General features: G+C 40.7%; 2 protein-coding genes across 2 annotated transcripts; both read left to right on the top strand.

Moving 5' to 3' along the window:
• Positions 1–2,597: 2,597 nt before the first annotated feature.
• Positions 2,598–9,395, top strand: LOC123994643 (uroplakin-3b-like). The gene is made up of 6 exons (XM_046297493.1): positions 2,598–2,809; positions 3,912–4,079; positions 4,283–4,517; positions 4,695–4,777; positions 4,987–5,116; positions 9,156–9,395. Exons 1-6 carry the CDS (start codon positions 2,740–2,742, stop codon positions 9,223–9,225), a joined length of 756 nt encoding a protein of 251 aa, XP_046153449.1. The 5' UTR covers positions 2,598–2,739; the 3' UTR covers positions 9,226–9,395.
• A 4,250-nt stretch (positions 9,396–13,645) lies between these two features.
• Positions 13,646–20,757, top strand: psmg1 (proteasome (prosome, macropain) assembly chaperone 1). The gene is made up of 7 exons (XM_046324842.1): positions 13,646–13,860; positions 14,143–14,252; positions 14,895–15,052; positions 18,624–18,686; positions 18,831–19,029; positions 19,384–19,514; positions 19,993–20,757. Exons 1-7 carry the CDS (start codon positions 13,742–13,744, stop codon positions 20,068–20,070), a joined length of 858 nt encoding a protein of 285 aa, XP_046180798.1. The 5' UTR covers positions 13,646–13,741; the 3' UTR covers positions 20,071–20,757.
• Positions 20,758–25,325: the final 4,568 nt, after the last annotated feature.

Raw genomic sequence — 25,325 nt, forward strand, 5'->3', positions numbered from 1 at the left:
TACCACTGCGAGGACGATCAGTTGTCCGTCCTGTCTCCCCGTAGGTCTGTTTCAGGTGTCTCACAGTACAGACATCGCAATTTATTGTACTGGCCATGTTTGCAGTCCTCATGCCTCCTTGCGGCATGCCTAAGGCACATTCACGCAGATGAGCAGGGACCCTGGGCATCTTTCTTTTGGTGTTTTTCAGAGTCAGTAGAAATGCTTTTGTGTCCTAAGTTTTCATAACTGTGACCTTAATTGCCTACCGTCTGTAAGCTGTTAGTGTCTTAACGACTGTTCCACGTGTGCATGTTCATTGTTTATGGGTCATTGAACAAGCATGGGAAACAGTGTTTAAACCCTTTACAATGAAGATCTGTGAAGTTATTTGGATTTTTACAAATTATCTTTGAAAGACGGTCCTGAAAAGGGGAAGTATCTTTTTTTGCTGTTTATCTGGATTTGACTGTCCATTTCCATAGTCTGCTGTGTAGCATGTATCTAATATGCTACCTGACATGAATTGATTTTTCCAACCCTCTATGTCCTCTGCAGTTGCTTTCGGATGGAGAAATAGACCATCCAATTTCCATTATCATTGCGCATGTATGCCACTCACAGCTTAAAGGATCCGTCCCCCTATGTAAACCCTGCTTATGAGGATGAGCCACAGAGAACCACAGCCTCTCGTGTCCAAAATTCCACTAACCCAATTAGGCTCAAGAGCTACACTGACTATGATTTGCCAAAACCAGCCACAGAATTGTAGTGAGGGTTTGAAAGAGGAAAATGTTGCATTTAGTGGTCCATTCATGATCAATATGTTTGTGATATTACGGCTGGGGGAGAATGCAAATTAATAACTAGTTTGATGGCTATTTAGAGGTCTACTTTTGTTGTTTCATTAAAAATAACTTGAGTTGAGCCATGTTTAAAATACAATGCTGAATGTCACATATTATAGGCTACATGTATTTGGAGGCAATGATTGGGTGCACCAAGTGAATCAAGCTTATTTAACCTCATATTAGTTGTATTTTAATATTTTTACAATAATTAAAATAGAAAGGGAAGAACATAATAATAACAACCCATTTCTCTCATGTCCCCTATATGGCGTCATCATTACTGTGTAATGTGTAAACACACCTGGTGTGTTCAGATTTGCAGCATTCATGTACAGTAAGCCCCCAAGCCCTTTTGGGGCCGTAAGCAAAATGTTGTTCCCCATGGGAGAACCCTTTGAAAAACTATTTTTGGTTCCAGGTAGAACCCTTTTGGGTTCCATGTAAAACCCTTCCCACAGAGGGTTCTATATGGAACCCAAAAGGGTTATATATGGAACCCAGAAGGGTTATACCTGGAACCAAAAAGCGTTCTCCTATGGAGACAGCTGAAGAACCCTTCTTGTATACAAGTTTTAGATAGCTGGCTAGACTAACCTACCAACTGAATTTTTTTTAGCTGATATGGGCTACTTGATTGACTGTCAGTGACTGACATAACAAAGGGGGAAACTGTTGATGCACGAGAGGTCTTCTCTGGTCCAAAAAGTTGGTCCCGAATGGACCCAAGGACAATCAGACCCGCACCCTTACTGACTCAATCAATAAAAAAGGGGGGGGGACTCGGGCCCAAACAGAACAATCAGACCCAAACCCGAATGGACCCTAGGACAACCAGTCCTAGATCCCGTACCCTAACAAGTCCGGCTCTAGACCAGACCCGATTGGACCAAAGTGACAAAATTATGTTTTTCAGCCAAATTCTAACTTTCAGCACTTTGTGACATCGGCTGATGTAAAAAGGGCTTGATAAATACATTTGATTGGTTGATTGATTGCCCTTCTGGTTAACAATAGATATTTAAATTTTGGCTAGGCCTTCTATAACTCAATAAATTCACCTTATTAGCATAAAATAAATATGCTATAGGCAATGTAGAGCCATGGTCGGGTCCACTCGGGTCTGTCAGCTGTAGTTACATAGACCCAAGACCCGATGACAATCAAACAGGACCTGATCCAGACAGAGGGACAAGTTAGAATTCTGGACCTGGACCCGCTCGGGTCTCAGGCATTCTGGTTCAGGTAGACCTTTATGATGCAGAAACACATTTTGAAACATCACCTTGTGTATTCTACTATTCTAACTCTCAACACTAAGTTTTGTATATATTTTTGGTGGCGGGACCCAAATTGGCCGCCTATATCGCTTATGCATAGGTCTGGCCCTGAGTAAAAGTATGGAAGTATATTTTGTAGGAATGTATTAATCTTCTATTATGATTAGAGGTTTACGATTTTGTGGTTATAATTTAGCAAATTTAATTATACTTTTCAAGTTTTGTCCTTGACAAATGTTTGATAGCGTTTCTCTGGGATCTCCCACAGACTACTAATGTAACACCTACAGTTTTAGGGTACTGTACATACTTATACTCATACTGGCATTTATTTATTTTGTAGGAATTTATTAATCTTATATTATGATTGGACACTTACGATTTAGTGGTTATAATTTAGCAAATGTAATTATACTTTAAAAGTTTTGTCCTTGACAAACGTTTGATAGCGTTTCCCTGGGAACTGTTAACTCCCACAGACTACTAACGTAACACCTACAGTTTTAGTTCACCTGCACACACCACAGAGAAGGCACGGTAACTTACTGGAAAATATATTTTGTCAAGCGAAATACTAATAGTAGAAACATCGGGGGCACATTTTTGACAGTATCAACCCCAAAATATCTGCGATGTCTTGGACGTACATGTTATCATATACATCTATCTTAAGTGTAGTTATGTTCGGAGTCCGACCGCAAAGTAAGTGTTACAGCCAAGCCTATATGTTTCGGGAGAGGTAGTGATAACAAACATTGTCCAAGTTAATCTTTTAAATCTTTTAATATGCCGAATTTTTTTGAATAGACCTAATACTTTATTTTATTCTAACCACCCTTCACGTATAAACAGGCTATCATGTTGAAAGAATGCTCTTAATTTAGTTTTTATTATATTTAAGTTATTGAAAATAGGCTATCACTAATAAAGATCAAAGTGTTACAAGACCCAAATCAATGTTTGATGATCGTAAACAGAATACTTAACAATACTTTATAGCTTTATGTAGCCATACTGGTTAGCGTTTTTTATTAGCAGATTGAATGATTCGATTTGGTCTTATTGCTAAGCTAAAATTGATAAATGCTGTTGATGTAGAACAGGTCATAGAATCGTTTTTAGGGCAGTTTTACTCCATAAATTATGCTTTTGGGCAACATTAAAAGAGCCCGAACAGGTGAAGGATGGTTACTTGAATATAAGTGTTTGTTTTTAGTTGGATGTGAAATGTGTCCTTATTCCAAACATGCCCTTCAATTTTTTTCGAAAGGAAAAATTCCTCTTGGATGATAAATAATAGGATAGACTGGTTTTTCAGGGAAATGGACATGGTGCTTTCTCCTGCTCAGGGTGCTTACCCCCACATGTTTTACTTTTCAACCTTAAGAGATGTTTGCAGTGCAAATGTTGTCTGTATACACCATGGCCTAGCTCCTCATTGAGCCACTTCATGTGTGTGGGATTTTCACTATCCAAAACAAGAAATTAGATTTCTATGCACTTTTACTGCAGCATCAGAGATCAGTACAGCTAGTTATGATATTAATAGTCACTGTAGTGAATACAATTATCCATATGAAAGTAATGACAATCTGAGAAAACATAATTAGGCCTTTCTACAGTAATTATCATTTGAGCATGTATTGTCCTCCCATTGTCTGAGACTAGGGACAGATTCAATAATTTTGTAACATGACAAGACTGGGAGGAAAAACAAGAGTCATGTTTCTTATGCTCTCCCACAGATAGCATCCAAACCCTGTAGTAAAAAGTAGAACATCGTTTTCCTGTTCTGTTTGTGTAGTTGTGTCTCTGGATCATATTCCTGAGATTCTCCCCTATGAGGCAAGCGGCAGGGTAACCAGCACTACCATTGTGCTGGGCCAGCCTCTGTGCTACTTCAACACACTGACCCAGCTCAAATGCAGTCAAAGCACCTGTCAAGTATGGGCTGCCATCGCCTCTGGACCAGGTAGGTCTCAACTGGATGTGGCAAAGTATTTAAAGACATCGAGGGACCGTATCTTAACTTTGATACAATCATTAATAATGATTCATCCATCAGATTACAATTCCAGTGCAGCTAAATCAAAATCAAATCAGATACTAGATAGATGTACGATTGTCCAGCCCATTGATCATTTTGTCTTTTCTCATGGCCCTTTTGCACATCAGGCATCAACAACTTTGACATTGACAAGCTGGTAGCAGTACAGATCGTCAGTGCCTCTCCATACCCTATTGCCTTCAGCAGCCAGACTAATAGAATGTACTTTGTCACCAAATTGGGTCGCCCTAAGGACTTCCCCTGTGGCCAGTTGCCTGGCATCAAGTACTTCAGAGTAGGTGCGGAGGGCAACTGCACCAACACCAACTGCAATGGGATCCTACCTCCGGGTTCCACTGTCAGGTATCAATACCATAGCAATATACATCAAGGATGCTTTTGTCATTGACAGTCTTGAAAGCAACCGACTTTTAACAGCTCGGAATGTCTAAATCCCAACTAATTGAAAAGTATAATTGATGGATTTGTTGTGGTCTTTTTAAGGTCTGTCGTGTAAATGTGTATTTTCTTATTGTTCAGGGTGAAGTACATCCTCATTGATCCAGTCTCCAGAGGAGTGGTCTCAGAGTCTAAATGGTCATATCCCATTTTTCTAACATCAAGTAAGATAAAACCACTAAAATAAATTATGAACATTATTATTACACAGATATAGCCTATAATCAGCACAAGATGTTTAACGGTTGTTACACTTGGGGGAGTTAATAGCCCTGGCCTGAATTGAAAATGGTTTATTGTGTTCCCTCTTAAAGGCTAATTTTAGTCAGAGGTTAAAAAAAAACATTTTTTAAAGTATTCTCTGTCTGTGCAGCGAGGTCCTGGTCCTCCATAGATGAGTGGACAGGGAAGCGCTCTGGGGGAATGGTGGTCATCACAGTGATCTCTTCCTGTCTGCTGGCTGTCCTGCTACTGCTGCTGGGAGCTGTGCTGCTACTGGATGGGTGAGGCACACACGTATTTGACATTTTAGTCATTTAGCAGATGCTCTGATTGAGAGCGACTTAAAATTCATGCCATACAATACAATACCATATCCAGAGTTTACCCTGGGATGTTTTTCAGCAGCGGGGGCAAAGCTAGTAGGGGGATATTTGTTTTTGTAGAATGACTGTGAGAAGGTCAGTTCTGGTTACTTTTTGCAAAGGATATTCTATTCCAAAATGCATTAAAATGTAATTATTTTGTTGAACCAAACTGAAATATAATTTACACTTTAAAAGCATTATAACCTGTAGCCCAAGTGATGCAGCATATATGTTTTAAATAATTAGGCTGCAGCATATGGTTGCCCATCTAAATTTACCTAATTGAAAACCACCAAAGGACTCTGAATGCATCAAAAGCTTTTAAAATGTCTTTAATTGCCACTGCTCACTCTGTTTGCTACAAATATACATTGTAACTTGTCACTCTGAACTTAAAAGTGTGTGTGTGTGTGTGTGTAGTACATGCATGCATACATACATACATACATACATACATACATACATACATACATACATACATACATACATACATACATACATACATACATACATACATACATACATACATACATACATACATACATACATACATACATACATACATACATACATACATACATACATACATACATACATACATACATACATACATACATACATACATACATACATACATACATACATACATACATACATACATACATACATACATACATACATACATACATACATACATACATACATACATACATACATACATACATACATACATACATACATACATACATACATACATACATACATACATACATACATACATACAGTTAGTTGAAGTTGGAAGTTTACATCCACTTAGGTTGGAGTCCATTAAAACTTGTTTTTCAACCACTCCTTCTTATTTACAAACTATAGTTTTGGCATGTCAGTTAGGACATCTACTTTGTGCATGACACAAGTAATTTTTCCAACAATTGTTTACAGACAGATTATTTCACTTATAATTCACTGTATCACAATTCCAGTGGGTCAGACATTTACATACACTAAGTTGACTGTGCTTTTAAACAGCTTGGAAAATTCCAGAAAATTATCTAATTGCTTTAGAAGCTTCTGATAGGCTAATTGCCATCATTTGAGTCAATAGGAGGTGTACCTGTGGATGTATTTCTAGGCCTACCTTCAAACTCAGTGCCTCTGCTTGACAAACAATAGTACGCAAGTATAAAACCATGGGACCACGCAGCCGTCATAACACTCAGGAAGGAGACGCGTTCTGTCTCCTAGAGATGAAAGTACTTTGGTGCGAAAAGTTCAAATCAATCCCAGAACAAAAGCAAAGGACCTTGTGAAGATGCTGGAGGAAACACTCAGCAAGGAAGAAGCCACTGCTCCAAAACTGCCATAAAAAATCCAGACTATGGTTTGCAACTGCACATAGAGACAAAGATTGTACTTTTTGGAGAAATGTCTTCTGGTCTGATGAAACAAAAATAGAACTGTTTGGCCATAATGACCATCGTTATGTTTGGAGGAAAACGGGGGAGGCTTGCAAAGAACACCATTCCAACCGTGAAGAACGGGGATGGCAGAATCATGTTGTGGGTTGCTTTGCTGCAAGAAGGACAGGTGCACTTTACAAAATAGATGGCATCATGAGGTAGGAAAATTATGTGGATATATTGAAGCAACATCTCAAGACATCAGTCAGGAAGTTAAAGCTTGGTCGCAAATGGGTCTTCCAAATGGGCAATGACCCCAAGCATACTTCCAAAGTTGTGGCAAAATGGCTTAAGGACAACAGTCAAGGTATTGGAGTGGCCATCACAAAGCCCTGACCTCAATCCCATAGAAAATTTGTGGGCAGAGCTGAAAAAGCGTGTGCGAGCAAGGAGGCCTACAAACCTGACTCCGTTACACCAGCTCTGTCAGGAGGAATGGGCCGAAATTCACACCACTTATTGTGGGAAGCTTGTGGAAGGCTACCCAAAAGGTTTGACCCAAGTTAAACAATTTAAAGGCAATGCTACAAAATACTAATTGAGTGTATGTAAACTTCTGACCCACTGGGAATGTGATTAAAGAAATAAAAGCTTAAATAAATAATTCTCTCTACTATTATTCTGACATTTCACCTTCTTAAAATAAAGTGGTGATCCTAACTGACCTAAAACACTGACTTTTTACTGGGATTAAATGTCAGGAATTGTGAAAAACTGAGTTTAAATGTACTTGGCTAAGGTGTATGTAAACTTCTGACTTCAACAGTACATACAGAGTCAAATGTTTTCACACACCTAATCATTCAAGGGTTTCTTTACTTTTACTATTTTTTACATTGTAGAATAAAAGTGAAGACATCAAAACTATGAAATAGCACATGGAATCATGCAGTAACCAAAAAAGTGTTAAACAAATCAAAATACATTTTACAGTCTTCAAAGTAGTCACCCTTTGCCTTGATGACAGCTTTGCACACTATTGTTATTCTGTCAACCAGTTTCATGGGGAATGCTTTTCCGACAATCTTGAAGGAGTTCCCACATATGCTGAGCAATTGTTGGCTGCTTTTCCTTCACTCTGTGGTCCAACTCATCCCAAACCATCTCAATTGGGTTCAGGTCGGGTGATTGTGGAAGACATCATCTGATGCTGCACACCATCACTCTCCTTCTCGTGACACAGCCCTTACACAGCCTCTAGGTGTGTTTTGGGTCATTGTCCTGTTGAAAAACAAATGATATTCCCACTAAGCGCAAACCAGATGGGATGGCGTATCGCTGCAGAATGCTGTGGTAGCGATGCTGGTTAAGAGTGCCTTGAATTCTAAATAAATCACTGACAGTGTCACCAGCAAAGCACCATCACACCTCCTCCATGCTTCACATGGGGAGGTCATCCGTTCACCTATTCTGCGTCTCACAAAGACACAGCGGTTGGAACCAACAATCTCAAATTTGGACTCATCAGACCGAAGGACAGATTTCCACTGGTCTAATGTCCATTGCTCGTGTCTCTTGGCACAAGCAAGTCTCTTATTATTATTGGTGTCCTTTAGAAGGCCTGATTCAATCAGTCTCTGAACAGTTGATGTTGAGATGTGTCTCTGACTTGAACTCCGTGAAGCATTTATTTGGGCTGCAATTTCTGAGGCTGGTAACTCTAATGAACTTATCCTCTGCAGTGGAGGTAACTCTGTGTCTTCCTTTCCTGTGGCGGTCCTCATAGCGCTTGATAGTTTCTTCAAGTGCAGTCAGAAAAACCTTCAAAGTTCTTGAAATGTTCCGCATTGACTTACCTTCATGTCTTAAAGTAATGATGGACGGTCGTTTGTCTTTGCTTATTTTAGATGTACTTCTGTATACTACCCCTACCTTGTCACAACACAACTGATTGGCGCAAACGCAGTAAGGAGGAAAGAAATTCCACAAATTAACATTTAACAAGGCACACCTTTTAATTGAAATGCATTTCAGGTGACTACCTCATGAAGCTGGTTGATGCTGGTGCAAAGCTTTCATCAAGGCAAAGGGTGGCAACTTTGAAGAATCTTAGATATAAAATATATTTAGATTTGTTTAACAGTTTTTTGTTTACTACATGATTCCATATGTGTTATTTCATAGATTTGATGTCTTCACTATTATTCTACAATGTAGAAAATAGTAAAAAATAAAGACAAACCCTGTAATGAGTAGGTGTGCCAAACTTTTTAATGGTAATGTATATATTGAATTTTTTAAATATTTATTAGATTTTGGGGAGTGGCGTCAACATGCTAAATTATTATTGGGGATACACTGCTATACCATAGTAGCACATATCCTAGGAAATAGAATCTTCACCCTTCCTTGCTCAACACAAAAATGACTTCAAGGCACTGGCAGCATTGGGGTTAGAAATGACAAAAATGTTGTACTGACCTGAGAATGTGGTTGCATATAAACATGTCAGCCTTATGAGAAACGTTGTGCTTCCTGCCTTTCCCTTAACACAGTTTGGGATCATTCCGTGGAGGCCATGACATCACCACTGGACCTGGGATACTGGGACAATACTCATACTAACTTCCTCCACTCTCAGACCAGTACAGCACTCCTCAAGACATTTCTGTGACCATTGATGTGGACACTTCACTGTGCATCTAGCAGAGACCTAGGATGGAAAGATACATATGGTTAAACCTTATGTTAATGTTGTGATGCCATTTCTACATGAACATTGCCTTGCAAAAGTTTTCAGACCCCTTGGATTTCCTCACATAATTTTTGTGTTACAAAGTGGGATTAAAATAGATGTAATTGTCATTTTTTGTTAACAATCTACACAAAATACTCTGTCAAAGTCAAAGAAAAATGCAAACATTTCTTAATTAATCAAATGTAGATAGACGTTGCATCAGTATCCACCTCCCTGAGTCCATACACATTAGAAACACATTTGACAACGATAAAAGCTGTGAGTCTTCTTGGGTAAGTCTCTAAGAGCTTTGCACACCTGGAATGTGCAATATTTGCATATTATTATTTTCAAAATTCTTCAAGCTCTGTCAGAATAGTGGCTAAACAGCAATTTTCTTTCCATAGTATTTCAAGCAGATCTATGTCAAAACTGTAACTTGGCCACTTAGGAATATTCACTGACTTCTTAGTAAGCAACTCAAGTGTAGATTTGGCTTTGTGTTGTAGTTTATTGTCCTGCTGAAAGGTGAAATCCTCTCACAGCTTAACTCCATCCTGTTTAATTTTATCCTGAAAAACTCCCCAATATTTGCCGATGCAACCACCAAAATGCTTGAAAATAAGGAGGCAGTTACTCAGTGATGTGTTGCATTTAGGCCAGAAAGTGTATTCCTTTACCAGGTTAATGTCCTTGTCCCATCGTGCTCTAGCGACTCCCGTGGCGGGCTGTGCGCATGCACGCTGACACGGTTAGCAGTTGGACGGTGTTTCCTCCGACACATTGGGGCGACTGGCTTCCGGGTTAAGCAAGCAGTGTGTCAAGAAGCAGTGCGGCTTGGCAGAGTCGTGCTTCGGGAGGACGCATGGCTCTCGACCTTCACCTCTCCCGAGTCCGTACGGGAGTTGCAGCAATGGGACAAGACTGTATCTACCAATTTTGGGGTAAAAAGTCAAATAAATTAAATAATAATATTGGTCTGATCTAAGGGTAAGCTTTTCACCCACAGTAAGCAAATGGATTTTATATTATCTAATCTACCTATAAGACAGATGGGTTCCAGCAGAGCTATAATGCCTATTGAAAGTCTACACGCTCCTTGCACAGTTGTCACATTTCGCAGCCTTGAAAAAATATAGAAACTTTTCCTAATTAATTAAAAATCGTAGGTGAAGTCGGAGTTCATCATGTGGGAGCTCAGAAATGATAGACTAGTTTACCACTAGTAATTACGAGTTGGAGGGGTGTTTAAGTGAATTTTTCCCAGTCGTATGCTCGTATTTAAGAATTGACTAGACATTATGAACACAGCAAAAATATCCTCTGGAACCCTCTTCCCAATAGGTAATGGTCTGAAATTTCTGTGCATGTGTGAGATTCTCTACATTACGCAAAGATTTGAATAAGATTCTATCTACTTTGCACTACTGTTCGGGCAACATACAGTATATCATAAATGTTTTGTTGTGTATTTTACCCCCTTTTTTCTCCCCAATTTCGTGATCTCCAATTGCCTCAAGCACAGCGATGCAGTGCCTTAGAATGCTGCGCCTCTCAGGAGGCATTCCATTGTTTTTGTCAAAATTGCTCAAGCTCAGTGGTTGGGAATCATTGATGTACAGAAATATTCAAAACTTTTCTCTGATTTTCAAGCAGATTTAAATCAGGACTGAGTCTGAACCACTCAGGAACACTCAACAGCACTTGGAAAACCATTCGGGTGTGTCTTTGGCATTAAAATGTGTATTGTCTCGCTGAAAAATAAAACTCCACCCAAGGGTATATTCAGAAGTCTGAGGCAGGTTTTCCTCTAACTTTTTACTTGGGTTTTGCTTCTTTCATATTTCTTTTGATCCTAACAAACTCCCTTGTCCCTGCTGGTAACACGCATACCAATAACAAATCACCATCGCCCACTAATAAACGTGTAATTTTTGCAGATTTAAGTGTTTGAACAATATTTTAGCGTTTATAAATTAGGTATTGCTTAGACAATGAATATAGAACTTTGGATTTCAGCCCATCTCCAAGGAGACTGAGACTGATGACAGCGGAGTCAATCACCCTTCCGGAGACACCTGAAACCCCACCTCTTTAAGGAATACCTAGGATAGGATAAGTAATCCCTCTCACCCCCCCTTTAAGATTTAGATGCACTATTGTAAAGTGGCTGTTCCACTGGATGTCATAAGGTGAATGCACCAATTTGTAAGTCGCTCTGGATAAGAGCGTCTGCTAAATGACTTAAATGTAAATGTAATGATGCTGCTACCACAATAATTGAAAATACAGAGTATCAACAACATTACATTCACTCCGCATTACTGGACTGTATGAAAATATGTGAAAAGATGGAAGTTTGTGTTGAAAAAAATTACACTCCAAATAATATATTCTGTTTGCAACAAGGCTGTTAAGTAATACTAAAAGACAACATGGAGGAAGTGAACATTTAGGTCTAAATTTAAAAACTTCAGATGTGATGGGTTAAATCCAATACAACACAGAGTGAAACCTGTATTTTTAAGTATTGTGGTGGCAGCATCATGTTTTGGGTATGCTTGCCACCGGCAGGGACTGAGGAGTCTGAATATCTAACCCTGGGATAGAGCGGGACAATTGCACACATTTTTCTTCCAAAAACAGACCAGAATGGCTTTCCAAGTTGTGTTGCTTAGTGCTCCAGTCTCAGTCCTGACTTAAATTTGCTTGAAAATCACAGACAATGTTTGAATATTGCAGTCCATCAATGATTCCTAACCAAATTCAGCCTACTGAGCTTGAGCAATGTTGACAAAACCAATCGATATACAGTATTTTTTACTCTAAAAGTTGTGCAAAGTTAGAATCTTATTCAAAATGATTCACAGCTGTAATGGCATTCACAGCTGTAATGGCTGCCTGAGGTGCTTCCACCATCACAAAATATTAATGATTGGGTGAGAGAACATACACAATCAAGACATCATAGTTAAAAAAATAATAATAACAATTGGAAAATGCTCTATAATTTTCTTTCACTTTGAAAATGTCAAGTAGTCTGTGTAGATCGGTAGCAAAAGCTTTACCCGTTTTAGATCCCGTTTTAGATTTAAATTAAGGCAGCAAAATGTGACTGCACTAGCGACTGTATATTTTGTTACACTCCAGCACGATAGGCGGTGATAGGGGTACCTGTCGCGTTGAACTCAAGGGAAAAACTGAGAAAAAGAAAACGAAGGAAGTACACACGAGGAATCGTCAACGTTACCTCCTCGGGTGTTCTCTCCTCCATTGATGCCAATTTAGCAATTTTGATGCTATATTTAGCAACTTTTCAGTCTACCCTGACAACTTTTTTTCAAACAGCACCTAGTAACAAATTTAGCTACTTTTAAAAATGTATTTGGAACTTTTAGCAACTTTTGAAAAGTGACTCAAACGCTAAAATGCATTTCCCCCCTAAATGACACAAAAACGATTTTCTGTCACACACTCAGTCACATCACACGTTCCATTTGAAAATATATTTATTTTTTATTAACAACAAATCAATACATAAAGCACATGAGGGAACACAAGCATACATAGATTACAGACAATGTACATTCGAGCTAGGGCGTACAATAGCACATTACAATTACACAAGGACCTTAAGGGACATGCATATACTTACAATTCTAACAGCTTTTTTGTTAGTAGAGCATTTAACCGTCTTAAAATACAGTTCAATTTATTTTTGTAGGGCACGAAAATGTGGTTTTCTGTTTGTAAATTTGGCCAAAAGAATAATGAAATGAATTACATAAAAATGTTTCAGCTTATTTCTATTGTATCCAAGAATCCAAACAGTACATCTCTCCACAATAGTGTAAAATCTTCATAAATGTGTTCAATTATAAACCTACTGATGTCTTGCCAGTTTTCTTACATGCATATAATGCCAAAAAAAGATGCAACACTGTTTCTGGGTGGTCATTACAAAAGGAGCAATTTGAGTTGATGTTTTCCTTAAACTTCTTCATATAGTGGTTGGCAGGATAATATTTATGAATAATTTTAAAGGAAACTTCCTTAATTGTGTTAACAAGTATGTATGTGTGTGGCAACATCCAAACTTTTTTCAGTCAATTTGAGTAACGTTATTGTGTATTCCGCTCAATGATCACAACGTCATTTAGCAACTTTTAGCAACAAATCGACCTGCCTCCAGCAACTTCCCCTGAAAATCAGTTGGCAACACTGCTCTCCTCGCCTCTTTCTCAAAACCCATTGGATGAGAAAACCAGCTGGTCCAGACCTTCTGACCTGCTCCTCCAATGGGTTTTGAGAAGGAGGAGAGAGGACGCGAGGAGAGACAATTGAGATTCTCCCATTTTTTTTGTCAGTACAGTCATCTAGCTAGCTACAGTCATACAATATACGATGGCAACGTTTTTCGGAGAGGTTTTATCTGTTTACTCGCGTGCAGTCGAAGAAGACGACGATGATCTGGATGATGAAAACGAAGATGAGCGAATTCACAGAGAGATAGAAGAAAAGAGGTAGCTAAGCTAGCTAACGACTCACAAAGCTTGCTAACGACTCACAAACTGCACGCTATTGAGCTTTCAGTTTCAATTGGCAACACGTTAGCGAATGCTTTGAAATGGTTCGCGTTTGTAGCTTATGCAGTAGATGGCTTTTTTTTAAATAGCCATCGCTTGTCAATAAAATAACATGTCCTCTGTTCTCAACTGTACACAACTCATTTTATTATTTCAATACGTTAGTACACGGTGACTAAAGTGTAAAGTTTTTGACTGACTGGTGTTCTGGTTCAACAGGGAGGTCCATATTGTGTGGTGTCCTGAAGTCGCACAATCACTTGAGGACTCTGGCAGCAACAAATTGCAATGCTCAGACCTCATCATTGCCGTGGGCACTAATGCTGCAGGTAAGCTCTCGAGTGGCGCCGCGGACAAAAGCATGGCATCTGCATCTCGGTGCTAGAGGCGTCACTACAGACCATGTTTCGATTCCAAGCTGTATCACAACTGGTCGTGATTGGAAGACCCGTAGGGTGGCGCACAATTTGCCCAGAGTCGTCCGGGTTAGGCCGTTATTGTAAATAAGAATTTGTTCTTTACTGACTTGCCTAGTTAAATAAAAGCTCACCTGTGACGACTGGGGTGTATCCATTAGTCGGATTCCGTTGTAAAACGTTTTTACAACAGTTTACTCAACGCTCTTCAAAATGAAAAGCTGTTGAGTCCTGTTTTGTTCTTAAACGGAAGTTGTAGTTCAGTCACCTCTCTTAAAAAACAAAGTGACTGGCGGAAGGAACCCTATGGATTTCACTTTGGAGTATGGAAGATTTGGTCATTTATAGATGTGCAGCTTGTGCCAAGCGTTCTGCATACTATTGGGATGGACATGGCAACGCATGAAAACCATACTTTTAAAATGAACTACAACTTCCGTTTAAGAACTAAATGCAACCAAACAGCTTTCTGTCAAGTTTTGCAACAGAATCCGTCTAATGAATACACTCCTGGTCTAACTCTCTCAAGGAATGAAAATTCTCTCCTATTTTCAGGATTTCTGTCTGCATATGTGTTGAACACTGAAAGCTGGGATGCAGTGGGCCATGTGTCACTATGGAATGAGAGGAGTAGGGGCTCCAGTAGACAGAGCATTGCCCCACTGCCTGGAGAGCCAGCCTGTCTCTTCTACCGACACAGGGACAACCCAGCAGTGAGTGGCTGATCAAACACAATGCACACCAACAATTGCACATAGGATACACTTAAAGGTCTAAGCCTTGTCCAAATCACAACGGCCCATCGTTCAGAAGCCTGTGTTTGGACACTAGTCTGTTGCAGCATTAATCCATCTGCTCAGTGCCAAGCAGAGAGGCATATGGTCCTGTTCGTTGGTATGACTCAACCAGGGATCGATCTTCCAATTTCATAATGGACACTAACCACAAGGCCACTGAGTTGGTATACAAATTTAACTGAGACGCAGTGATGTGACGTTGCAACGAGCAGTAGGATGAACCGCAAATATTGCAGATGAGCGCTATGTCAGACGTTGTACTTTCCAAAAATAAAGACACGTGCGCTTCACACTGCTGCAATATTATAGCTGCGGGATAAAAACAGAAGTTAAGCCTTGCGCTTCACCTTCATAAATGTTTCTAGATTGCTGACTCTACCTTTAAAGGTGTGTTCCAGCAATATTTTCATTGCTACTGTAGTCAGTGACTCAGCGATTATAGCAGGTTCTGTAAAGCAGTGGTCACCAACCTTTCATGAGCTGCGATCACTTTGTCAAAATGCAGGCTGTGATAAAAAAAAATCACGACTTCATCCTAAGCCTATGCAACATTAACCTATCAAAATCAATTCTGTAGCAGTGAGGTTTGTGCATAGGCTATAAGCTCAATACATTCTCAATGCATATAGACTATTCTTGAATTGCCCAGCCAATGTCGTGCTTCTCAGACCATTTAAAAATATATATATTTCAAAACCTGAGGTATATGATCCCACTGGTAATATATAATTTGTAGCATTACTAATTGAAATAGTTTATTTTACTGGACTGATGGTGCCTGCATCTGATGGTTCAGTCTCAGCAGAGGGTGGGTTTTGTGAGAGGCTACCTCTGGTTTTCTGACTCATGCACCAATTCATGTTACTCGTATGATCAGAGAACGTGAAATAGGCTACTCCTCGATATTAGAAAGGCAAGCCGCTAATAGCGACACAAGTCTCGATACATTTTGTAGTGCGAGTGGATCAAATAAAATGTTATTCGTCACATGCGCCGAATGCAACAGGTGTGTAGACCTTACAGTGAAATGCATACTTACAAGCCCTTAACCAACAATGCAGTTTTAAGAAAAAATACCTCTGTAGTGGCTTGCGGTCGGAGGCCGAGCAGTTGTCATTCCAGGCAGTGATGCAACCATGGTGCAGCTGTAGAACCATTTAATGACCCATGCCAAATCTTTTCAGTCTTTTTAGGGGGAATATGTTTTGTTGTGCCCTCTTCACGACTGTCTTGGTGTGCCTGGACCATGTTAGTTTGTTGGTGATGTGGACACCAAGGAACTTGAAGTTCTCAACCTGCTCCACTACAGCCCGTCGATGAAAATGGGGGAGTGCTCGGCCCACTTTTTCCTGTAGTCCACATTCTCCTTTGTCTTGATCACGTTGAGGGAGAGGTTGGTGGCACCACACGGCCAGGTCTCTAACCTCCTCCCTATAGGTTGTCTCGTTGTTGTCGGTGATCAGCAAACTTAATGATGGTGTTGGAGTGGTGCTTGGCCATGCAGTCATGAGTGAACAGGGAGTATAGGAGGGGACTGAGCACGCACCCATGAGTGGCCCCCGTGTTCAGGATCAGCATGGCGGCTGTGTTGTTACCTACCCTTACCACCTGGTGCGGCCCGTCAGGAAGTCCAGGATCCAGGTGCAGTGGGGGGTGTTTAGTCCCAGGATCCTTAGCTTAGTGATGAGCTTTGAGGGCACTATGGTGTACACTGAGCTGTAGTCAATGAAGAGCATTCTCACATAGGTCTTCCTTTTGTCTAGGGGTGAAAGGGCAGTGTGGAGTGCAATGGAGATTGTATCATCAGTGGATCTGTTGGGGCGGTATGCAAATTGGAGTGGATGTAGGGTTTCTGGCATAATGGTGTTGATGTAAACCATGACCAGCCTTTCAAAGCACTTCATGGCTACAGACGTGAGTGCTACGGGTCAGTAGTCATTTAGGCAGGTTACCTTAGTGTTCTTGGACACAGAGACTATGGCGGTCAGCTTGAAACATGTTGGTATTACAGACTCAGACAGGGAGAGGTTGAAAATGTCAGTGAAGACACATGCAAGCTGGTCAGCGCATGCTATGAGTAAGCATGATCAGACAGTCGTCCGGAACAGCTCATGCTCTCATGCATACTTCAGTGTTACTTGCCTCGAAGCGAGCATAGAACTAAATTAGCTCGTCTGGTATTCTCGTGTCACTGGGCAGCTTTCGGCTGTGCTTCCCTTTGTAGTCTGTAATAGTTTGCAAGCCCTGCCACATGCGACGAGCGTCTGAGCCGGTTTAGTACGATTCGATCTTAGTCCTGTGTTGACGCTTTGCCTGTTTGATGGTTTTGTCGGAGGGTGTAGCGGGATTTCTTATAAGCTTCTGGGTTAGAGTCCCACTCCTTGAAACTGTCAGCTCTACCCTTTAGCTCAGTGCGAATGTTGCCTGTAATCTATAGCTTCTGGTTGAGGTATATACGTACAGTCACTGTGGGAACGACGTCATCAATGGCCTTATTGATGAAGCCAGTGTCTGATGTGTTGTACTCCTCAATGCATCGGAAGAATCCCGGAACATTTTCCAGTCCGTGCTAGCAAAACAGTCCTATAGCTTAGCAAAACAGTCCTGTAGCTTAGCATCTGCTTCATCTGACCACTTTCTTATTGACCGATGCACTGGTGCTTCACTGGGAGGTTTCTTTTATGGCTTGTAAATGTGACAGCGCTGAATAAAACAGCAGCTCTTTGCTGTATTTTTTGACAGGTTCTAGTCATGATTGCTAATGTTTTGAAATCTCACACCGAGTCAACTATCAGCTTCACTGTGGGCTTGTGGAAGCTCCAGACACGGTGATTTGAGCTATCTGATTGGCCAGTGGTAGACCTATGGGGGTACTTAATTTGCTCCCCGGGCGAGTAGAGTTTGTACCGTCAGACATGAAATGGTTCAAATGGGAACACTACGATACCCGGTGTGAAGGGCAGTTGAATCAAGTGCACCTACCACAAGCAGTGCAAAACTAATTTAAAAAATAGTAACTTGATGCTTTATTGTTGGGCTTCTTTTTTTAATGCCAGCTGTACAGTGTCAACTCTGACACATTGGTGCTACTGGCTTCCGGGTTAAGCGATTAAGCGAGCAGTGTCAAGCAGTGCGGGTTGTGTTTTGGAGGACGCATGGCTCTCAACCATTGCCCCTCCTGAGCCTCTATGGGGGTTGCAGCTATTGGACAAGACTGTAACTACCAATTGGATATCTTAAAAGTGGGGAGAAAAAGGGGTAAAAAGTGTTTAAAAAAACAAGGAAAGCCTTGGAGGAAGGGAAAAACTAGGAAAGCCTTGGAGGAAGGGAAAAACTAGGAAAGCCTTGGAGGAAGGAAAAACTAGGAAAGCCTTGGAGGAAGGAAAAAACTAGGAAAGCCTTGGAGGAAGGAAAAAACTAGGAAAGCCTTGCGATCGACTCGTTGGTGACAACTGCTTTAAAGTATATTCTTGTGTTGCTTTTGAAGGTCCTGGTCTGCCAAAGCACTTGTTACATTGCGGAGGACCAACTGTTTCAATGGACAGAAAAGGTAATGCTCTTATGATTTTATAGATGCCTTAGAGGTTCAGGTTGCCCACTGCTTGATATGACTATAAGTAGATGTGACTGTAAAAGTACTGGTCAACAATGACTACGGCCTCTTATCTTTCTCCCTCCTTCCCTCTGGTTCTAGGTGTTTGGCTGCCTCCAGAAGAGAGGGCTCAGTGTGATGGTGCTGTCGGACAGCCCTGTGGCTGAGTACAAAACGCCAGACTACCTCTACGGTAGCGCTGTCCCTTTCCTACGCTCCCTCAAGAGCAGTGCCTCCAAGGGCCAGGCCCTCTGCCCTGCACTAGAGCAGCCAAACATCCTCATTGGACTGCCAGCTGCAGGTACCACCATACTGATGTCTTTGATTCCCTGGGTTGAAGTCTTCCATTTAATTCCACGTAATTAAATAATGGACTATTTTCAATTCATTAAATTGATCGACTTTGAAATGGAATTTGCCCCCAACCATGTTCAGGCATATATTATTTGCGTAAAAGTACTTGCATTAACGGAACATGATTTAATTTGTCAAAGATTCTTGCCATATCATGCATATTAGCCAACTTGCTGAATTTGTCATTATTTCTCCTTAGGACCTTTCTATGGATTACATTATGGTTATTTTTGGTTAATTTCTGCTTCCTTTTCACACAGAATAACCCAAATACTAAAATGGATCTCTATTCTTTCCTCAGTACTGAGCCACTGCCAAGTCCATCAGATTCCAGCTGTTCTGTACCAATGCTACACTGATGTCATCAGCCCAGACTCTATCACCATGGAAACCTACAAACCTGCCCTGTTGTGTCTAAGCAAGTTGGTCAAGGTGAGCGAATACATTGTAGAGCAGGGAGCAGAACATTTTTGCGCTTTAAATTTGAATTCCTAAAATTCTGCCCATTTTGCCGTAGGGTGGAAAGAAGACTTTGCAGTTTTATAACTAATTTCCTGCAGTTCTAGACATTTTGCCATAAGATAGAGGCAAATGTTAGCAGTTTTCAATATAACTGATGAACAATGGGGCCTATCCCAGTCAGTAATTCGACCATGCTTACTACAAGTCTAGCGGCCAGCTATCAAAACTAACTTACCGATCAAACAAATGTAGCTTACAACCACATTTCGAAATTGCAGCTTTTGTATTCTAACTCAACGTTAAGTTGCAACCCCGACTAAGTCATCCCAGTATCAGTATCAATGTCCTAATGGTAGCTATTCATCACTGTTCAGGCTTCTCAAAAGCTTTGTCTTTTGCTGATCTCTCTTTCTCTCTCCCCCTCTCTCTCCCCACATTTTACCTCCAGTTGGAGCCTTGTCTGAGCGCTGACGTCCTCCGAAAGTTTGCCATAATCACTGAGGCTCAGAGTAATCTGTATACTTAAATGTAGAAGATGTATTTGTATTGAACAGGCTCTGTATTTGTCTTTTACCTAATGAACAGGTTCACTTTATTTTAACCAAATCTGTATTTTGGATGTATATGGCATTTTATAGAAGTGTCCAGACACTTTTTTTTGCAATTTCACTTGGTTTTGAGAAACTTACCCCACCAGCCATAGACTTCCTCATGCTCGTTCTGCTGTTGCAGGCGCACAGATATAACATGAACAAAAGCTCCAAAAACACCCAAATAAGTCCTTTTTAAAAACAGCATTGCTCTCAGTATAACGATGCAGGTCTTTAGACGTCATTCCAAACTTTAAATTCTAATTTGTTGACTCAAGCGATACTTCTCCGTGTAGGCCTTTTCCGGGCATTGCTCAAGACCTGCATTGCTATACTGAGAGCATTACTGTTTCTAAAATGATGTATTTGGGTGTTTTTGAAGGGTTTGTTCATGTTTTATCTGTGACCCTGCAACTGCAGAACAAGCATGATGTAGTTTATCACCAGTGGGGTAAGTTTGTCAAAACCAAGTGAAATACAAAGTTTGGACACTTCCATAACATTCCGTTTACAAAAAGAGTTAACCTTTTCATTTAAACTGTAAAATAATATGTAAGTAATGTTTTAATTTGGAAGAAGTGAAGGGCACTTTCATTGAAAATAAAAAGGTGCAACACTCAGCATTTAAAAACTCCTTGTTTTATTTAAGCAAAGTTAAAAAGCTTGATGTTTCTGCCATCAACCTAGTTCTGAGGAAGGCCATTGATGGCTGAAAAATCAAGCATTTTTACTTAGGATGTTAAGTCTCCTATATGGGGCACTTTACGTGTCTCTGGAGCAATTCCGACTGACAGTTTGGTGTACGAGGCGCTGTTTGAATGTCATAGGGACCTGTGCCTCATAGTGCCCACTCTCGCTCAGTGGACCCGACATTTGCAAAGGGAGCAACATGTCACATTTTCTGCCCTATCCAGACAGAATCGATTTGCTCTTCCTCTGAGTAACTGATACATATATAAAAGGGGACAGTCTAGCGAATCCTGCAGTTGTGGTTTCATCTCTGTGATATTCTCAGCCGGATTTAGAGCTCTTAACATGAAATAATACTAATTAATTTCTTAAAATTTAAACAAGACCACTTTTTCTTGGTCACAGATTGATGAAATCACGTTGTGCTTAAAGCTGAAGTAACGAGTCTGCACACATTTGAATTGTCTCTGTGCTGCTCAGTGGACATTTAGAAGAAAATTCTGTCAGTTATATGAAATAGTGACCATATTGATTGTACTGTAACGAAGTATGATCATGTTTATTTTAAAGAAAGGTGCAATTTTATAGTAAGTCATTTATAATTTGATTGTTACTATATTTACAAAGCATCAGTCATTTCAAACCCTATTTCTCCATTTTTGTTGGATTGAAAGAAAAACATTTTAGATTTTTTTCCCATTTCATATTTTCACTATGTACTTGAGCTTGTGTCCTCTAAAGTGAGTACACCTTGGCAATTTGAAACATTTTTTTCTCAGAAAGGTGAGTTCCAGACATTTCTAAAACTATGCAACATTACCTGTTATTGTTTATGGCCATCATGAAAAATTGTAACTTTTGGGTATGTCTATTTAGGCGGAAATCTTCAGTTTGCCCTATCATTCAAGAGGTAAAAAAGAACATTTTAATGTTGAGCGAGCGTTATGCCTTTTTACTTTTTCAAGTAATGTTACATTTAAAATGTAAATGAACACCCTGAAATTCTGTATTTTCATTCATCTTAACACTTTGAAAATGAACTGGTATTATTATAACTTTTTAGATGTTTCTAAATAAATACTATCCCCAAATCTTTGTCTCAAATATGCCTTAAAAGGTCAGACTGTACACTGACTATACAAAACATTAAGAACACTTGCTCTTTCCATGACAGACTGACCCAGATGAACGCTATGATCCCTTATTGATGTCACTTTGTAAATTCGCATAAATCTGTGTAGATGAAAGTGAGAAGAGGTTAAAGAAGGATTTTTAAACCTTGAGACAATTGAAACATTGATTGTGTATATGTGCCATTCAGAGGGTGAATGGGCAAGACAAAAATATTTAAATGCCTTTGAATGGGGTATGGTAGTTGGTGCCAGGCACACCGGTTTGTGTCAAGAACTGCACTGCTGCTGAGTTTTTCATGCTCAACAGTTTCCCATGTCTTATCAAGAATGGTCCACCACCCAAATGACATCCAGCCAACTTGACACAACTGTGGGAAGCATTGGAGTCGGCATGGGCCAGCATATCTGTGGAACGCTTTCAATACCTTTGAGTCCATGCCCTGGCCAATTTAGGCTGTTCTGAATGTGAAAGGGGGTGCAACTCCATATTAGGAAGGTGCGCCTAATGTTTGGTACTGTATACTCCGTGTATATGGCCCTGTCCGGTCCCAGTCAGCCGAGCGCCATACACTCTGTCCCGATAACAAGGTCTGTCTCCCAAATGGCATCCTATTCGCTGCATAGTGCAGAACCCTATGGGCCCTGGTCAAAAGTAGTGCACTATAAAGGAAATGGGGTGCCATTAGGGACTCCTCCCTGGTTACACTTGAGCCACTCACACATCTAATCCATAAGTGGTCATTGATGATAAAGTGGTCTGGATCTTTGTCATGGAAGTCATGTGGTTCACATATACTTTAAAATGCATTCGGAAAGTATTCAAACCCCTTGACCTTTTCCACATTTTGTTACTTTACAGCTTTATTTTAAAATGGATTAAATACATTCTTTCCCTCATCAATCTATGCACAATACCCCATAATGACAAAGCGAAAATAGGTTTGTGGAAATTTTTGCTGATTTACAAATAAAAACAGATACCTTTATTTACATAAGTATTCAGACCCTTTGCTATGAGACTTGAAATTGAGCTCAGGTGCATCCCGTTTCCATTGATCATCCTTGATGTTTCTACAACTTGATTGGAGTCCACCTGTGGTCAATTCAATTGATTGGACATGATTTGCAAAGGCACACACCTATCTATGTAGGGTCCCACAGTTGACAGTGCATGTCAGAGCAAAAACCAAGCCATGAGGTTGAAGGAATTGTCCGTAGATCTCCGAGACAGGATTGTGTCTAGGCACAGATCTGGGGAAGGGTACCGAAAAATGACTGCTGCATTGAAGGTCCCCGAGAACACAGTGGCCTCCATCATTCTTAAATGGAATAAGTTTGGAGCTACAAAGACTCTTGCTAGAGCTGGCCACTTGTACAAACTGCAATCGGGGGAGAAGGGCCTTGGTCAGGGAGGTGACCAAGAACTCGATGGTCAGTCTGACAGAGCTCCAGAGTAACTCTGGAGATGGGAGAACCTTCCAGAAGGACAACCATTTCTGCAGCACTCCACCAATCAGGCCTTTATGGTAGAGTGGCCAGATGGAAGCCAATCCCCAGTAAAAGGCACAGAACGGCCTGCTTGGAGTTTGCCAAAAGGCACCTAAAGGACTCTCAGACCATGAGAAACAAGATTCTCTTGTCTGATGAAACCAGGATTGAACGCTTTGCCCTGAATTCCAAACGTCCCGTCTGGAGGAAACCTGGCACCATCCCTATGATGAAGCATGGTGGGGGCAGCATCATGCAGTGGGGATGTTTTTCAGTGGCAGGGACTGGGAGACTAGTCAGAATTCAGGGAAAGATGAACGGAGTAAGTACAGAGATCCCTTGATGAAAACCTGCTCAGGACCTCAGAGTGGGGCGGAGGTTCACCTTCCAACAGGACAACGACCCTAAGCACACAGCCAAGACAACACAAGAGTAGCTTTTGGGACCAGTCTCTGAATGTCCTTGTGGCCTAGCCAGAGCCCAGACTTGAACATCTCTGGAGAGACCTGAAAATAGCTGTGCAGCAATGCTGCCCATCCAATCTGACAGAGCTTGAGAGGTTCTGCAGAGAAGAATGGGAGAAACTCCCCAAATACATGTGTACCAAGCTTGTACCTTACCCAAGAAGACTTGAGGCTGTAATCGCTGCCAAAGGTGCTTCAACAAAGTACTGAGTTAAAGGGTCTGATTACTTATGTAAATGTGATATTTCAGTTTTACATTTTTTTATACATTTGCAAATAAACTGTTTTTGGCTTTGTCATTATGGGTTATTTGTGTAGATTTAGGGGGAAAACGATTTAATACATTTTAGAATAAGGCTGTAACATAACAAAATGTGGAAATAGTCAAGGGGTCTGAACTTTCTGAATGCACTATATATACAAATATTTGGATACCCCTTCAAATGAGTGGATTTGGCTATTTCAGGCACACCCGTTGCTGACAGGTGTATAAAACCGAGCAAACCGCCATGCAATCTCTAATCTCTACAACATTGGCAGTAGAATGGCCTTACTGAAGAGCTAAGTGACTTTTAACTTGGCACCGTCATAGGATGCCACCTTTCCAACAAGTCAGTTCGTCAAATTTCTGCTTTGCAAGAGCTACCCCGGTCAACTACTGTTATTGTGAAGTGGAAACGTCTTGGTGCAATAACGGCTCAGCCGTGAAGTGATTGGCCACATGCTTACAGCACAGGACCGCCTAGTGCTGAAGCGCGGATAGGGCTGCTGTGCTTCAAGCTCTTAGGAAACTTTGCAGTATTTTATTTGTGTTATTTCTTACATTAATAGCCCAGGAAACGTTTTGTGTTATTACATACAGCCGGGAAGAACTTTTGCATATCAGAGCGGTGGTAACTCGCCAGCATTACAACCAGGAATACAACTGTCCCGAAACGGATCCTTTGTTCGTACCCCCCAGTGCAATTGAACTGATCCCAGAGCCTGTTCCAAAGCTCGGAGTGGATTTTTAGTCCGACTCAGGAGGCGTGCACACCACGCTGATGTTCAGTTTCTGGATAATTAAGTTGAGAAGCTCAGGGCAAGGATTTCCTTCAGGGATTGTAACATATTCTTTGACGGAAACATGGCTCTCTCGGGATATACTGTCTGAGTCTGTTCAGCCATTTGGGTTCTCAGTTCATCGTGCAGACAGGAATAAATATCTCTCCGGGAAGAACAAGGGGGGGTGGTGTATGTTTCATGATTAACTACTCATGGTGTGATTGTAATAACATACAGGAACTCCAGTTCTTCTGTTCACTAGACTTAGAATACTTCACAATCAAATGCTGACTGTATTACCTCCCAAGAAAATTATCTTCGGTTATAGTCACAGCTGTGTATATTCCCACTCAAGCCAATACCACGATGGCC

The sequence above is a fragment of the Oncorhynchus gorbuscha genome, linkage group LG02 (genome assembly GCF_021184085.1).
Source record: "Oncorhynchus gorbuscha isolate QuinsamMale2020 ecotype Even-year linkage group LG02, OgorEven_v1.0, whole genome shotgun sequence".
Taxonomy (NCBI): Eukaryota; Metazoa; Chordata; class Actinopteri; order Salmoniformes; family Salmonidae; genus Oncorhynchus; species Oncorhynchus gorbuscha.